This window comes from Balaenoptera ricei, chromosome 1 (genome assembly GCF_028023285.1).
Source record: "Balaenoptera ricei isolate mBalRic1 chromosome 1, mBalRic1.hap2, whole genome shotgun sequence".
NCBI classification, from domain to species: Eukaryota; Metazoa; Chordata; class Mammalia; order Artiodactyla; family Balaenopteridae; genus Balaenoptera; species Balaenoptera ricei.
Window position 1 is genome coordinate 109,688,508 of NC_082639.1, and position 17,317 is coordinate 109,705,824.

The 17,317-nt window shown below is 43.4% G+C and overlaps 1 protein-coding gene and 1 non-coding gene across 5 annotated transcripts in view; both read left to right on the forward strand.

Moving 5' to 3' along the window:
- Positions 1-268: 268 nt before the first annotated feature.
- TUFT1 (tuftelin 1) overlaps positions 269-17,317 on the forward strand; it is a 45,013-nt gene continuing 27,964 nt past the window's right edge. The window contains exon 1 of one of the 4 annotated variants that reach the window (XM_059931261.1): positions 269-615. In XM_059931261.1, the coding sequence (XP_059787244.1) occupies positions 556-615 (60 nt within the window). In that variant the 5' untranslated portion in view covers positions 269-555. The remainder of the gene's footprint in view (positions 616-17,317) is intronic. The other 3 variants (XM_059931282.1, XM_059931272.1, XM_059931291.1) reach the window with 3 other exon arrangements.
- On the forward strand, positions 2,914-3,036 carry LOC132355027 (small nucleolar RNA SNORA11). The gene has a single exon (XR_009499510.1). It is a non-coding gene; the product is annotated as a small nucleolar RNA SNORA11 (small nucleolar RNA).

Below are 17,317 nucleotides of genomic sequence, written 5' to 3' on the forward strand. Positions count from 1 at the left end.
TTGCCTTTGTCCTGGGCTTCCTGCCAGGGAAGGGCACCTGCCAGACTGGCTTAGGCCAGTCTGAGTGAGCTGGTCTTGGGAGCCTGTACAGTGGAGGAAATGTTTGCTCAGCTCCACAAAGCCTACAGGCTGGCCTATGTATAGGGAGAGGAGAATGCATGGAAGCTTTTTTCGAACTCCTCATCCTCTAGGCGCAGGCAGGGTGATTCTGTCTTACCAATACTGGTCTTGGAGCTGAAAGGGGAGGGCAAGACTAATGTTTGAGGTACAACCATACATAACGCTAGGCAAAACTTCAGTTAAGCAGATAAACAGCTCCCAAGCCCCACCTTTAGGTAAATCTGAGCGAGCGCAGACGGGCGTGCCCTGAAAAGTCTAGGCCACGCCCACTTCATCCCTCTGCTCGCTCGTTGGCGAACGGCGTCCTAGGGGTGTGTCCTATCGTGCCTCAGTCCCTGACGCGCTTATACAAGGGAAGGTTCGGAGCGCGCCAGTCTAGGAGAAGCCGGACAGCAGGGCCCAGCGTTGGGGTCCTAGCTGCTACCCCAGCAGAAGATGAACGGGACGCATAGCTGGTGTACAGTGGCGGATGTGCACCCGGAGGGGCAGACCGCGGTAAGAAAAAGCGTCCGCACCGCCTCCCTCGCGCGGTATTCTCGGTTTCTAATTCCGCCCTTCCAGTGCCCAGCGAGGAGTTTGCTGACATCACCTGGTGCAGCGCTCGGTGCGGTCAGCTCCTCACGGCGCTTCTCTTTTTCTGCCGCTTCGCGGCGGGCGGTGGAATCCTGGGGAGTTGCGGGATGAAGACTGTTTTGAGGCTCGAGGACAAGGGGCGTCCCTGTCCTTTGGGAGGACACTGCGGCTCCTGCCCGGAACTGAGCGCGGGTCTCCGGGTGCGCGCTGCTCAGGCGTCCTGTGCGCCGCTAGATTGCGTCGTAGGAGAATGAGCTCCAGGGAGGGGATCCCTGTGCTCTTTTGGACTTTGGTTCCCAACGAGGGGGATTAGGCTTTTCTGTGGGTCCTGGTGACCTCAGGGGCCCTTCAAAGAACTTCATGGGGCTTTGGGTGAGCAGTAGCAAGACAAAGGGTAGAGAGTGAAATCCTAGGGCTTGGACTGGAGGGTGGGGGCGGTAGAACTCCAGGTACGCCGAGATTGGCCAGGGACTCTTATCTTTCGCTAGGGGGTATAGGGCTGTCTGCTTGGGGGCCATCTCTCTGCTGAAAGAGGATTTCTCCTCTTTCCCCCATGGAGGGTCTCCTGCTCCCCTCCCCCCATCGGCTAACTGATAGCTTCCTGAGACGTGTTGTTGGTTTTGCTTCCATCTCCAGCCTTCAAGCCCGGGGCAAGTGGATGGAGGGGATGCCAGAACCTGGGCTGAGAAGGGGAGGGAAGTGACTTACGCGAGAGCTTCTGGACGGAATGAGTGGGGGAGAGAGGAGTGCTAACCCGTCTGCTCCAGGGCTAACCGATCTGCCCAGCTCCCCTCACTCCCTTGGCTCCCAGTACCTGGTCTCCTCCCCACCCCAGCAGACCGTAGGATTCTTCCTCTCCAGAGGCAGAGGAGGGTAACTTGTGGCTGAGTGTTTCTAGGTCTGCTGCGGAACTTAACCCAGAATGGGTGTGTATTATTTCATCAATTTCCAAGCTATTGTGGGGGGAGAATGAAATGGGAGACAAGGTGATGGGGCGTTTGTATGCCTCCCTTTCCCCCACTCCACTCCGATTCTGATTCCCTTCCCCTCTTCCTCTCTCAGCATGCCCTTGAGATAGAGCTAACCCATGTGCACCTGAATTATGGCTCTTCAAAGAATATTTGTTGAATAGTTTCTCATTTCAAGTTTAGGGTATAGATGATCACTTAATTCTGTTCACAGTCCCCTCTCTGTTTCTGCCCAGGCTGTGAGAGTTTCTACCACATTACAATTCAGGTCTTGCTACTGCCCAACCCCAGTACCTCCATCCCTCATCTTCAGTAGATGGAAAAAATCCATCCTCTATTGTGTCAGCCCCAAGTCCTACTCCATGAGCTTGCTCACTGTCTTGGGATGGTTGAGGCAGGGAACGGGGTATGACGGAAATAAAGGAGAGGGGTGTTTGGGCTTCTTTTTGCTTGCTGTAGAAAAGAGATCCAGAAAAGTCTTAAGTCTAAGGCATTGGCAGTGTTGAGAATGAATTGACACTCTCTTCTATCACTTGATGTTTTGCTGCTTGTCTGGCGGGGGAAAATAGTGGATTGAAAAATAGCAAGGAATTCAGACAATCTCCAGCCATAGATTAGTTTGAAGCTTATCAGAGACCTCTAGAATGAGGGGGAGACAGAAATTCCCTTTTATCCCTTCTTTCTAAGCTGGGCTTGAGAGTTATTTGACTTCAAAGGTGGGAATGACATAACTATTGCTGAGATCTGGTGTTAGAGACATTCCTGAGCTCTTAAGGAAGGGGAGGAGATCGTGAACAATCGATCAGTCAGGAGACAAGCTTTTTCCTGGATTCCTCTCCTCTGAGCCATCCTGCAGATAGAATTTATGGCTCTGGACAGTCCCCAGGAACCTCTTGTATATTCACACCATTGAAGGAGTGCTCAGTGCATGTGTAAAGTGAGTGAGTGAATAAATAAACGAACAGATGTTTCTTCTGGTGTCCGCAGCGTAGACAGTTTAACTGTCTGGTGTGTCCTAGTGAATGTCAGGACCCTGGGACTGTGTTGGTATTTCTCCACCAGCCAGGCCATATGCCTCAGTGCACTACACATGGACATGGAAATATGGCTAATTCATTCTCTGGGTTGCTTTTATTGTTGGAGGCAGATGCGGCAGGTATAGGGAGCCAGTGTTTTTTTTTCAAACTGCTGATCATAATCACATAATCACTGAGATCAACTTAGTGGGTCAGAACCAGTGTTAAAAAAGAAATAGATGTGCTCAGAGCAGGAGGCCTGAAGAAATGGTTCCTCTGTTTACAACACACCCAACAGGAATCATTGTAACAAGGGGCACAAAACTTGTGGCCTTCCTATGAACAAATACCCTACACATGTCCCCCTGTACCTCCACTGGGCAGGACCAGTGGGACAGGGCTCAATATTAGATGAAGAGTTGCAGTATTAGAAGAGTTTGTCCTTTAGATCCTGTCTAGTCCATGCATGGGTGGGCCATGAGTGGTCTTATAGTCATAAAGGCTTTGAACTCTCTTTTCAAAAAGAAAGAAAGAGGGCTTCCTTGGTGGTGCAGTGGTTAAGAATCCGCCTGCCAATGCAGGGGACACGGGTTCGAGCCCTGGTCCGGGAAGATCCCACATGCTGCGGAGCAGCTAAGCCCGTGTGCCACAACTACTTAGCCTGTTCTCTAGAGCCCACGAGCCACAACTATTGAAGCCCGCGCGCCTAGAGCCCGTGCTCCGCAACGAGAGGCCACCGCAATGAGAAGCCTGCGCACCGCAACGAAGAGCAGCCCCCGCTCGCTGCAGCTAGAGAAAGCCCGCGGGCAGCAACGAAGACCCAACGCAGCCAAAAATAAATAAATAAATCTATTAAAAAAAAAAAAAAAAAAAGAAAGAAAGCGATTCCAAGTATATGCCATTCTGGAAAAGGTAAAACTATGGAGACAGTAAAAAGATGAATGGATGCCAGGAGTCTGCGGGGAGAGGGGAGATGAATACACAGAGTACAGAAGTTTTTTAGGGCAGTGAAAATGCTTTTATGATATTATAACGATGGATATATGTCATTATACCTTTGTCCAAACCCATAGAACGTGCAGCACCATTCACTTCATTAGAGTGAACCCTAAGGTGATCTGTGGATGTTGGGTGATTACGATGTATCAATGTATGTTCATCTTTGGTTAAAAAGTACCATTCTGGTGAATGATATTGATAATGGCTATGCGTGTGTGTGGGGAGGTATATGAGAAATTTCTGTACCTTTCTGCTAATTTTGTTGTAAACCTAAAACTGCTCTAAAAACAATAAAGTCTTTAAAAAAAGAAATAGAATTAACACTCTTAGAGTGTTAGGGTAGACATTTTGGCAAAACTTTTGTTTCAGTTATATCTGTGTATACGTATTATATATATGTGTGTGTGTGTTTATTTGATTGTGATGTAAAATGTATTTTTTAGGTCAAAAAAGTTTGCAAGCCACTGTAGTGGCAAATAAAAGCACAGATTAACCTCAAACTCATTTTTTTTAGACATTCCCATTAAGTTCCCTTATTATAAGCAACAGAGAGTGGCTCCAGCTAACTTAAGCAAAAGAGGAATTTATTAGATGGAAATGGGCAACTCAGAGGATTTAAGGGAGAGCTTAAAAAGTCCAAACCAAGGGAGTCCTGGGGCCTGGGTAAGTGGAAGGTACTAATGGAGGGTTTCTACTTCTGGGTGAAGTGGTTCCAGCTGTTTTAGGTCTTTTTGCCATTCTGCTCAAGATTCCAAGAGGGTGTCACTGGCCCCTTCCCCCACTTGGCCGGGGCATGTTGGGGTTCCTTGATTGACAGGCCCACCAGATTGCCCAGTGAAGGAGGGAGATTCTCCAAAGCCAAACCCAAGTGCTGTTATCAGTGGAGGAGGATGGAAACTGTGGCAAGAGCAACAGTAGACTTTGATTTGCATGATCTCTGATTTTCTTTTTTTTTCCTTTTTAATCATTTTTTATCAAAGGGATATATGTGTATGATTTTTAAAAGATCTATTAATATCAAAAGGCCTTTAAAAGAAAATTGTAAGCAGTTGCCTACGCAAGGCCTGCCCCATGGAAGTTACCACTTTTAACTCGTTTAGCTCTTTCTAGTGTTTGCTGCCATGTTTCTAAATAGTATGCTTATGATTTATCAGTTTTAGACATCATTGACTTCCTATTGTAGGAATTATAGGAAGGTTTATACTCCCACTCCTTACATGCTCCCCTTTCCTTCTCTCATCTTCCCAAAGAAATTATATCACAATTTTTTTAAATATCGTTATTGGAGTATAATTGCTTTACAACGCTGTGTTAGTTTCTGCTTTATAACAAAGTGAATCAGCTATACATATACATATATCCCCATATCTCCTCCCTCTTGAGCCTCCCTCCCACCCTCCCTCTCCCACCGCTCTAGGTCGTCACAGCGCACCCAGCTGATCTCCCTGTGCTCTGCAGCAGCTTCCCACTAGCCATCCATTTTACATTTGGTGGTGTATACATGTCAATGCTACTCTCTCACTTCATCCCAGCTTCCCCTTTCCCCCTGTGTCCTCAAGTCCGTTCTCTACGTCTGCATCTTTATTACTGCCCTGCCACTAGATTCATCAGTACCGTTTTTTTAGATTCCATATATGTGTGTTAGCATACAGTATTTGTTTTTCTCTTTCTGACTTACTTCACTCTGTATGGACTCTAGGTCCATCCACCTCATTACAAATAACTCAGTTTTGTTCCTTTTTATGGCTGAGTAATATTCCATTGTATATATGTGCCACATCGTCTTTATCCCTTCATCTGTCAATGGACATTTAGGTTGCTTCCATGTCCTGGCTATTGTAAATAGTGCTGCAGTGAACATTGTGGTACATGTATCTTTTTGAATTACGGTTTTCTCAGGGCATATGCCCAGTAGTGTGATTGCTGGGTCATACGGTAGCTCTGTTTTTAGTTTTTTAAGGAACCTCCATACTGTTCTCCATAGTGGCTGTATCAATTTACATTCCCACCCACAGTGCAGGAGGGTTCCCTTTTCTCCATACCGTCTCCAGCATTTATCGTTTGTAAATTTTTTGATGATGCCCATTCTAACTGGTGTGAGGTGGTACCTTATTGTGGTTTTGATTTGCACTTCTCTAATGATTAGTGATGTTGAGCATCTTTTCATGTGTTTGTTGGTAATCTGTATGTCTACTTTGGAGAAATGTCTATTTAGGTCTTCTGCCCATTTTTGGTATATCACAATTTTTGACTAAACTATGATTCTATTAATAACATTGTGGTTAAGAGCCTGGTTCTGGGAATCTGACCCAGTGGACTAGAGTCAGGGCTTCAGTGTTTGCTTTGCCCAAGATCACTTTGGTAAATTACTTTATCTCTTCAGTCTCAGTTTCCTCCTCCGTAAAATGGGGATAATAATTGCACCCTTCTCATAAGGTTGTTGTGAAGAATGCATATGAAATATTAAGCACAATACCTGGCACATGGTAGGTGCTCAGATGTTAGTTGTTATATTCTGTTACTTACTGGCTAGAGTGTTTTATCTTCCCCTGGTCAAGGGATGGAGAAAGAGTCTGGGAACTCTGTGGTCTGGTCAAGGTTTGCTCCTTCTCATTATGTTGATGTTTGCTCTTACATGTTCCTTTCCCCTTTCCTCTGCCAGTGGAGGGTCTTGAGGATTAGAAGGGACCTATAGGTAGACCCAGAGTGAAGACCTGCGTAACCTTCGCTAGTCCCAACTCAGCCAGGACTGTCTTAGAGTGATAGTCAGGGTTCATATTTTAGCATCCCACTCTGGGCTCCTTTCCTCCTCCTCCTTTTTCTGAAATCATGGCCAAGGCAGCTGGTATCCCATGATGCACTGGACTCTGATAAAGTGATTCCCTTTAAGTATCCTATCAGTGTTACCCTTCCTTAGAATATTTGCTCTCCCCTCCCCCGCCCACCACCAGTCCTCTCTCCTTTTTTTATATTGGTCAGTCTAGGCCAGAGAGGTTCTCTCAATGCCTGAGTGGATCTGAAATTTTATATCAGTTGCAGTCTGAACCTTTGTCTTTACCCTGGGATAGGTGTCATTCCTTTAGGATCTCAGAAGCTGCATTAGTTACATGCCAAGTCTTTCCTGAGCCCGACTCTTTTTTTTTAAAACTAAAGCTGTAATTTACTGAAGGCTTACTATGGGCCTCATTTCTTTTTATAACAGCTTTATTGAGATATAATTCACATACTGTACATATCACCCATTTAAAGTATACGGTTCATTGGTTTTTAGTATATTCACAGTTGTATAGTCATCAGCACAACTGATTTTAGAATATTTTCATCACCCCAGAAAGAAATCCTGACCCATTAGCAGTCACTCCCCATTTTCTTCCAACACCCCCCAAATCCCACCAGTCTACTTTCTTTCTCTATGATTTGCTTATTCTAGATATTTTATCTAAAGGTAATCATATAATATGTGATCCTTTGTGACTGGCTTCCTTCAATTGGCCTGTTTTTAAGGTTGATCCATGTTGTAACATGAATCAGTATTTCATTCCTTCTTATGGCTGAATAATATTCCATTGTATGGATATATTATGACATGTTCATCGTGAATAAATGTTAGTGGACTTTGGGGTTGTTTCATTGATTTACAATGTTGTGTTAGTTTCAGGTGTACAGCAAAGTGAATCAGTTATACATATACATATATCCACTCGTTTTAGATTCTTTTCCCATGTAGCCCATTACAGAGTATTGAGTAGAGTTCCCTGTGCTAGACAGTAGGTCCTTATTAGTGGGTTGTTTCTTCTTTTTGTGTGTTGTGAATTATGCTGCTATGAACATTTGTTTACAAGTTTTTATGTGGACTTACATTTTACTTTCTCTTGGAAAGAAATACCTAGGATTGGAATTGCTGGGTCAGAATGTTTGCATTTTAAAAGGGGATTCATCTGGAGTCATTGATGCTTACTCCAAAGGAATGAATGAATTCTAAAACGGTGGAAGCCCTGGCTCTGTCATACCTGGGTGGGGAAGAAACTCCTGGGCGGAGGAACCATTCAAGTTTGGTGACTGCCTGTTCCTTCCACTCATGCGACCTGCCTCAAGCTCAGCCCATAAATTCCTCCTCACCCCATTCCATCTCCCCCATTCATTGCCAAGTTCTCACCTTCAGGAGCACTACAGCTGATGTCTCCAAGCCTGCCAGGGATTTGGGGAATCCTGGGCTCTGTGGGAGGATCTGGGTGAGGAGGCTTACCTAGTCACCAGGCATTGGGCGCCAGAGTTTGCCCATATTTCTCCCGGGTGGGAGTAGTGGGGCAGTGTGTGCACGCAGATGGTTTTGGTTCCACACACGCGTGCTCAGAGCAGGTGGGGCAGGCTTCCTCGCCTGCTGGTAATTATGGTGTGTGCCTCTTTGCGTCACGATGCAGAGTCTTGTGAAACACCTTTGTCTCCTAGGGGTGGGGAGGTTTAGTTGAGGGAACAGGTATGTGCCAGGGAGGCTGTTGGCCCAGATTTAAGCCTAGCCAGCAGGGGCAGGAAGAGGAGAAGAAAATACAGGGGTAAGAAGAGGAAATGGTCTTCTAGGGCCTGGAGGCAAAGAAGCAAAAATCGCAAAGCAAGGTAATCAGAGACTAGAGAGGGGAGAGGGTGCTGGGGAACTGGGAATTCCAGGCTGGCTGGGCACTAGGTGGGTTTCTTGAAGGGAGATTGGCTGAGCAAAAGGGTGTCTTCCTCAGAGTGGAGAGTTCAGGAGCCCACCTCCCTCTATGTACACACTCTCACTTCCAGGCCCTGGTGATTCCCTGTGTTAGGGATCCAGGGAATGAGAAGGGCTGCCCCATTTAGGGTGCCACCCTAAATCCCTTTTTCTCATGTCACCTCCCAGTCACCCTGGTCAGCCCTCTGCATAGAGCTTGTCCAGCCCATGCCTCTGGGCAGGTAGCCAGACAAAAAGCAAATATCTGTTCTGTTGGTTAATCTGTGGGGAGGAGCAGGAATGATTCTTTGTGCCATCCCCAACAAAGGGCCATCTCTGACCTAGAGAACCCTGTGAAAGGCAGGACCAAGGATACCTGAGATCTGTGAGCTGAGTGGGTTAGGAGTCTTAGCCAAGAGAGGGTCATCCCCCAACCTCTGCATCTGGCCTCTTTGACTTTATTGGGGCTTTCCTCATCCTGACCTCTTGGGAACCATTGTTTCAAGGTGCTGGCTATTCCCATTTCTCAGAAGGGGAAAGTTGAGGTGGCTGCTGCTGTAGCAGCTTGAGAGACCATGTACATTCCCGGTGGGACCAGGGAACAGGATTGAGGGACAAAATGGTGGAGGAGGGGGTTATAGGGAGAGGATAAATTAAGGATGCTGGTTTCCAGCTCAGGGGCAATCTTCCACTTCCCTTACTTCCTTCTCGGAGTCCCTTGATCCTCACCTGCCATCCAGTCCTCATGGCCCTCATAGCAGCCTGGGGAGTGGGAGCTGGGGAAACGTATTTTCCCATAGCTCTTTCCCCTATTCACATGAGCCAGTGATGTGAGAACCTCTGGGGCCTCCCTGATATATCTCCATATCACTCCTCCTTAGCGTCTTGATCTCTAAGCCCTCAGCTATGTGTTTACCCCCTCCCCGCTCTGAGGAGTGAGTCACAGCTGGAGATTTGTTTGAACAGAGTGGAGAGGCTGCCTGTAATTTGAAGGTGGCTGGGCTTCTCCCCAAGAATGTTTATGAGGTTAGAGACTGCTTACCTTGTGATTAGCTCTGTTCCTTTTTCCTTAGAGAAGATGGCTCCCTTTCCTATCTTGCTGTTCAGAGAGTACCCAGTGGGGACCACCCTGCTAGACATCTTGGGGTATTCCTAAAGCTTCCTGGAGCCTGCTCGCAGCCTTGGGGTCACTCCAGCCCCAGAAAACAACCAATGGCACCAAGCAGAGAGGGGCCTGGGTTTTCCTTCTTGGCTATGGTTTGGGGTTGTGGGGTGAAGTCTGTGGCCTTACAGACTGGATCCTCTGGTTCTAGACGATGAGGTGCCAGAGAGAACCCTAGATTTATTCATAGGCTTCTTTTAGACAGTTTGTCTCACCTACTCTCCTCCCTTGCAGTCTTTCCAGAGCTCCTTGGGAAAGTTGATGCTGCCTTACTTTTGTGAAGTGATTTATGGTTTGCAAAGCACTTTCACACTGTTCCTACACATCTACCTACCCTGCCTAAAGTGTAAGCAAGGTAGGTATTATTACCCCCATTTTGTAGACGGAAAATTGCCCAGAGAAATAAAATGATTTGCTCAAGGATTAGTAGGGGTCGGACTCAGATCCCACCTCTAAGTTTAGTACTTTTTCTTTCCTTCTCTTTATTTTATATATTTTATTATAGGAATGTCAGACAAATACATGTTTGTTGCAGAAGTTTAAAACACTATAGAAGTATATGGACTGAAAGTCCCTTGACTCCCTTGACTTTCTCTAGCTTAGTGTATATGAATTCATTGCTTTTCTGTTGTGCTTACTTTCAAGAAATGCCAACGTGGCATGGTGGGTAGGAGCACAGACTCTGGAGCCACAGGTCCTGGGTTTGAATCCTGGCTCTGCTCCTTACTAGTTATATGACCTTGGGCAAGATACTTAACTTCTGTGCCTCAGTTTTCTTGTCTATAAATTGGGAATTTATACCTACCATATAGTTGTGTTGTGAGGATTAAATGAGTTAATACATGTAAAGCACTTAGAACAGCGCCCAATAGGGCTCAGCATGTAGTAATTGCTTTATTTAGGAACCGGCAATTACCAATACTATGACCATATGTATGTACTTAAATAAATAAGAAGTCATATTTTATGAATGAATTTGTGACTTGCTTTTTTTTCACTTAATATGTCTTGGAGGTCTTTTCCTGTCAATTTATAGAGGTTTATTTATCAGCAGTGTAGTATTTCATGGTGTGGATGTTACCATACTTGATTCACACACTCACTTACTCATGAATATTTATGCTGTTTCCACGTCTTTAACTATTGCAAAGAGTATTGCAGTCAACAGCTTTACACACATATCTTTGGGCAAATGTGCATGGATTTTCATAGGTCATATTCGTAAAAGTGGAATTACTCAAAGGGTTTATAAAATATGCAAACTCTTTATTAATATCGCCAAATTAGTTTCTAAAAATACTTTTATAATCTCCAACGATATACATGGGAGATTAGTCTTTTTCCCTGCATCCTCACCAACCCTAGGTATTATCAGTATCTTTAAAATTTGCCAGTCACTTGATCTAAAAATATTTCTGGGACTTCCCTGGTGGTCCAGTGGTTAAGAATCTGCCTTCCAATGCAGGGAACCGGGGTTCGATCCCTGGTTGGGGAACTAAGATCCCACATGCTGCGGGGCAACTAAACCGGTGCGCCACAACTACTGAGCCTGCACACCACAATTAGAGAGCCTGAGCGCTGCAACTATTGAGCCCACGTGCTCTAGAGCCCGAGCGCCGCAACAAAGAGCCCACACGCTGCAACGAAGATCCCACGTGCTAGGGCTTCCCTGGTGGCGCAGTGGTTGAGAATCCGCCTGCCAATGCAGGGGACATGGGTTCGAGCCCTGGTTTGGGAATATCCCACATGCCGCGGAGCAACTAGGCCCATGAGCCACAACTACTGAGCCTGCGCGTCTGGAGCCTGTGCTCCGCAACAGGAGAGGCTGCGATAGTGAGAGGCCCGCGCACTGCGATGAAGAGTGGCCCCCGCTTGCCACAACTAGAGAAAGCCCTCGCACAGTAACGAAGACCCAACACAGCCATAAATAAATAAATAAAATTAAAAAAAAAAATTGATAAGGCTAAATTAAAAAAAAAAAAAAAGATCCCACGTGCTGCAACTACGACCTGACGCAGCCAAATAAATAAATATTTAAAAAAATAAAAATAAAAATGATATTTCTGTAGGATTCACATGAAGTAACTCACTCGCTTACTGAAAAGCAAGAAAGGATTCTTGTGTATATGGGAAGTTTTTTTTTTGGCCACACCGTGTGGCCTGTGGGGTCTTAGTTCCCTGATGACCAGGGATCAAACCGTGCCATGCGCCCTGCAGTGGAAGTACGGAGTCTTAACCACTGGACCACCAGGGAAGTCCCTATATGGGAAGTTTTAAAGCATAGCAATAAAATGGTCCTGGTGTACTGAACAACCAGGTTAAGAAACAGAACATTACCAATACTTTTGAAGCCCCCTGGGGTCCTTTCTGGATCATAACCCCTCTGCTTCCTCCACAGAATTTGTGAATTTTGTGTTTATTTTCTTGCTTTTTATTATACTTTTACTACATGCTCAAGTAATATATTGCTTAGTTTGACATGTTTTGAACTTTGTATACATAGTATCATCTATATTCTACTGCTTACTTTTTTGCATAACATTAATTTTGAGATTCCTTCATGTCAATGCATGTAGCTGTAGTTCACTGTACTAATATGCCAGATTTTATTCATCCATTTACTTGTCAGTGCATCATTTGGGTTGTTTCCAGTGTTTTGCCATTGCAAGCAGTGCTGCTGTGAGCATACTTCTATGTGTCTTATCTTACACTCTTTAAATCAAAATTTAATGAAATTCCCCCCAAATGATAACTCATTATTATTTTAATTTGCATTTCCTTGATTACTGGTAAGGTTGAGCATCTTTCATATATTTATTAGCCACTTATATTTCTTCTTAGTGTTGCCTTTCTTGGTCTTTGCTCTTTTTTTTTTTTTTTTTTCTTGTTTTCCCCTTTTCATGTCTGCCTTTTTCCAGTATTCCATACCACTTCTCTAAACTGAGGAGTCTTATGTTCTCAAAAGAAAGAGAAGTGGGAAAATCCCAGACCACAGTACCTGAAATTCATACAACACATATTCTTTGATATGCCCGCTCTAAGCAAGGCACTGTACTAAATAAGCCATCGAGGTCTTCAGGGAGCTTATGATTTTATTGGGGAGATGAATGAATAAGTAGTTATGAAGGAAGGGGGCCAGTGTTACAGTGTAGGATATGTAGGGTGCAGGGGGTGCAGGAGCAGGCTCTGACTAAGGAGTGCTAGGGTAGGACCCTTAGAGCTGAGTCTTCAAGGTTGACTGGGAATTCTCCAAGGAGGCAAGGGAGGGAAGCGTATCCCTGGAGGAGAAAACGACATGTACACTTGTGGGGAGGTGGGAGCGTGTATTGCATTGGAAAACTCATCAACAGAAATAGAAATTTGGATTTGGATGCCTTCCTGCAATTGGATCAGGAACGTTGGGATAGCTAATGTAGGGTACAGGTGGGGTACTGGTGGGAGTCAAGACATTATGTGATATATACTGTGATAGGTCTGATCATAAGGGGACTTTAATGCTGCAATAAGGCGTTTTAAATTTCTTTGTTTGCTTTTTTAAAAAAAGCATACATTTATGTATGTTAAACAATAACATACATACATAAACGTGCATATATCATTATATGTACAGTCAAGTAATTTTCACAAACTGGATACACTTCTCTAACCATCACCCAGATCAAAAAACAGATCATTACCAGTACCACAGAAGCCCCCTCTTGTCCCTTTCTAGTCATTACCTACCCTCCACCCTCAAGGGTAACCACTGTCCTGACTTCTGAAGCATATATTAGTTTTGCTTGCTTTTATACTTTTTATATAAGTGGAATCATATAGTATACTTCTGTGTATGACTTCTATTGCTTAACGTTTCTGTAAAGTTCATCCATGTTGCATGTACATTAGTTCATTCTTTTTCATTGTTGTACAGTGTTCTGTTGTATGACTGTATCACAGTTTATCCATTCTACTCCAAAAACATTTGGGTAATTTCTAGTTTTTGGCTATTATGAAAAATGCTACTATGAACATTCTAGTGTATATATATATATATTTTTTGTATGTACATTGCGCTTTTATTCATTTTTAAAAATTTTTTAAATTTATGGCTGTGTTGGCTCTTCGTTTCTGTGCGAGGGCTTTCTCTGGTTGTGGCAAGTGGGGGCCACTCTTCATCGCGGTGCGCGGGCCTCTCACTATCGCAGCCTCTCCCGTTGCGGAGCACAGGCTCCAGACGCGCAGGCTCAGCAGTTGTGGCTCACGGGCCCAGTTGCTCCACGGCATGTGGGATCTTCCCAGACCAGGGCTCGAACCCGTGTCCCCTGCATTGGCAGGCAGATTCTCAACCACTGCGCCACCGGGGAAGCCCCTAGTATATGTTTTTATGGGGAAAGTATGTATGCATTTCTGTTGAGTAGATAACCAGGTGTGGAATTGCTGCGTTATAAGGTATGCATGTGTTCATCTTTGGTAGATACTTCCAAAGTGATTGTGATAATGAGCAAACCCACCATCCGTTCTGATTGTTCCACAGCCCCCGAAACTTGGTATTTTTTTTTTTTCATTTTAGTCATTCTGATGCATAGTTTGTGGTATCGCCTTATGGTTTTAGTTTCTAGTTCTTTGATAACGATGACTAATAAGGTGAAACCCTTTTCATATGTTTATTGGACATTTGGATATCCTCTTATGTGATGTATCTATTGAAGCCTTTTGCCCATTTTTCTGTTGGGTACCACTCTCTCTCCCTCTCATGTTCCCTCCCTCCCCACTTTCTTTCTTTCTTTAAATATACTTTTTATTTTGAAATAATTTTAGATTTACAGAAAAGTTGCGAAGATAATACTCATGTGCTCTTCACCCAATTTCCCCCAATGTTAGCATCTTAATAACCATGGTGCATTTGTCATAACTGAGACATTAATGTTGATACAATACTATTAACTAAATTATAGACTTTATTTGGATTTCACCAGCTTTTCCACTAATGTCCTTTTTCTGATCCAGGATTCAGTCCAGGATACCACATCGTTTTTTTGTCTTTTTGTTTTGTAGGAATTCTTAATGTATTCTGAATATCCTTTGTCAGATAGTCATAGAGTGAATATCTTCTACTCTGTGGGTTGTCATACTCTCTTAGTGGAGTCTTTTGATGAACAAAAGTTCAAAATTTTAATATAGTCCAATGTATCAGTTTTTTATGGGGAGGATTTTTTTGTGCTGTGGTTAAGAAAAATTTTGCCTTTCCAAGGCCGTAAAGATGTTCTCCTATAAAACCTTTATTGTTCTGCTTTTCACACTTACATCTACAATCCACTTGGAATTAATGTTTGCATATAGTGTGAAGTAGGAGTTAATATGCATCTTTTTCCATGACAAGGCATATTACTTTAACCTATAAGCATATGGAATATGCTTATGGAAAATATTTGGAAGAGGAGCATTATGTCAAATTTGAGGAACTGGCGTTTTTGTATGTCTATGTGTATTAGTCACTGTGTTCTCACTTAAATGTTGTACTCTCCATCTTGCCAACTACTAAACTAAGGCTGAGGGAGAATAAAATTAATACACACAACAAATAAAAGCTGGAGCCAGTGCCTGAGCCAAGGTCTAACTGTTCCAAATGCTATTCTTTTTCTGCAAAGAAGAGAGAAAATCAAGTTGGGCTTGAGGAGTAATGGACCAGGCAGTAAATCTGGTGGTGATCTAGGTACTGCTGTGTATCATGTCATTCTATCAAAATAAAATATATTTTCTAAAATAAAAAAAAAATATATAAAAAATAAAATGCAAAAAGTTGATAAGAACCTGTACTGGGGTGGGGGGGTAGGCTGGATAAATTAGTCTGATCTATTCGTGGAATACTAGTAGCCATTAAAAGCAAATTTTGAAGAATATTTATTTATTTATTTTTAAAATGTTTATTATTTGGTTGTGCTGGGTCTTAGTTGTGGCAGACGGGCTCCTTATTTGTGGCCCAAGGGCTCCTTAGTTGTGGTACACGGGCTCTTAGTTGTAGCATGCAAACACTTAGTTGCGGCATACGTGTGGGATCTAGTTCCCTGACGAGGGATCGAACCCAGGCCCCCCGCATTGGGAGTGCGGAGTCTTAACCACTGCACCACCAGGGAAGTCCCTGAAGAATGTTTAATGTGATGGAAATTAATGATGAAATATTAAATGGGGAAAAAAGCACATATATAACTGTATATAGTAGTATGCCTTTCAAAAATATACATAGAAAAATTATAAGGAATACACTAACATTTTAATAGTGGCTATTTTGGAGTAGTAGGATTATAATTATTATTTTTTTAATAAATGTATTTATTTATTTAATTAATTTATTTTTTGCTGCATTGAGTTTGTTGCCGTGCACAGGCTTTCTCTAGTTGCGGCGAGCGGGGGCTGCTCTTTGTTGCAGTGCATGGGCTCTAGGCGCATGGGTTTCAGTAGCTGTGGCTCACGGGCTCAGTAGTTGTGGCTCGCGGGCTCTAGATCACAGGCTCAGTAGTTGTGGCTCGCAGGGTCTAGGGTGCAGGCTCAGTAGTTGTGGCGCACGGGCTTAATTGCTCCACAGCCTGTGGGATCTTCCTGGACCAGGGATCGAACCCATGTCCCCTGTATTGGCAGGTGGATTCTTAACCACTGTGCCACCAGGGAAGTCCAGGATTATAATTATTTTCATTATATTCTTTAATTTTTATCTCTGGAAGTATTACTTTTTTAAAAAAAGACAGTTGTAGGTTCACATGCAGTTATAAGAAATAATAGAGTTCTCTGTACCCTTTACTTAGCATTCCTCAGTGGTAACATCTTGCAAAACCATAGTGCACTGTCACAATCAGGATAGTGACGTAAATACAGTCAAGGGACAGAATATTTCCATCACCACAAAGATACTTCAGGTTGCCCTTTTAGAGTCACACCCACTTCCTTCCCATCTCCATCTTCTCCTTAACTCCTGACAACCCCTAATCTGTTCTCCATTTGTATAATTTTGTCATTTCAAGACTATTATCAATACATAAATGGAATCATATAGTATGTAACCTTTTGTGATTGAATTCTTTCATTTAGCATAATTCTTTGGAAATTGTTGTTGCATGCATCAATAATTTGTTCCTTTTTATTGCTGAATGGTAAGCATTCCATGGTATGGCTGTACCGCAGTTTGTTTAACCATTCACCTATTGAAGGGCATCTGGGTTGTTTCTAGTTTTGGGGTATTACAAATAAAGCTTCTATAAACATTAGTGTGCAAGTTTTTGTGTGAACATAAGTCTTCATTTCTTTTGGATAAATGCCCAGGAGTATAATTGCTGGGTCATATGGTAGTTGTAGGTTTAGTTTTTAAAGAAATTGCGAATTGTTTTTCAGAGTCGCTGTGTCACTTTGTATTTCCACAAGCAATGTGTGAGTGATCCAGTTTCTCTGCATTCTTGCCAGCATGTGGCGTATTTTTTGTTTTAATCATTCTGATAGGTGTGTAGTGGTATCTCACTGTGGGTTTAATTTGCATTTCCCTAGTGACTAATGTTGCTGAACGTTTTTTATGTGCTTATTTGCCATCTGTATATCTTCTTCAGTGAAATATCTTTTCATGTCTTTTACCCGTGTTCTAACAAAATGTTAGAGAATAAAATCTCTGTATTCATGAGAGATGTTAGTTTGTAGTCTGTTTGTTTTTTTCTTTTTAAAATTGTCTTTGTCTGGTCTTGGTGCCACACAATAGGAATAGATTCATGAAATGAATTTGGAGGTGTTCCCTCCTCTTACTTTCTGGATGAGATTATGTAGAAATAGA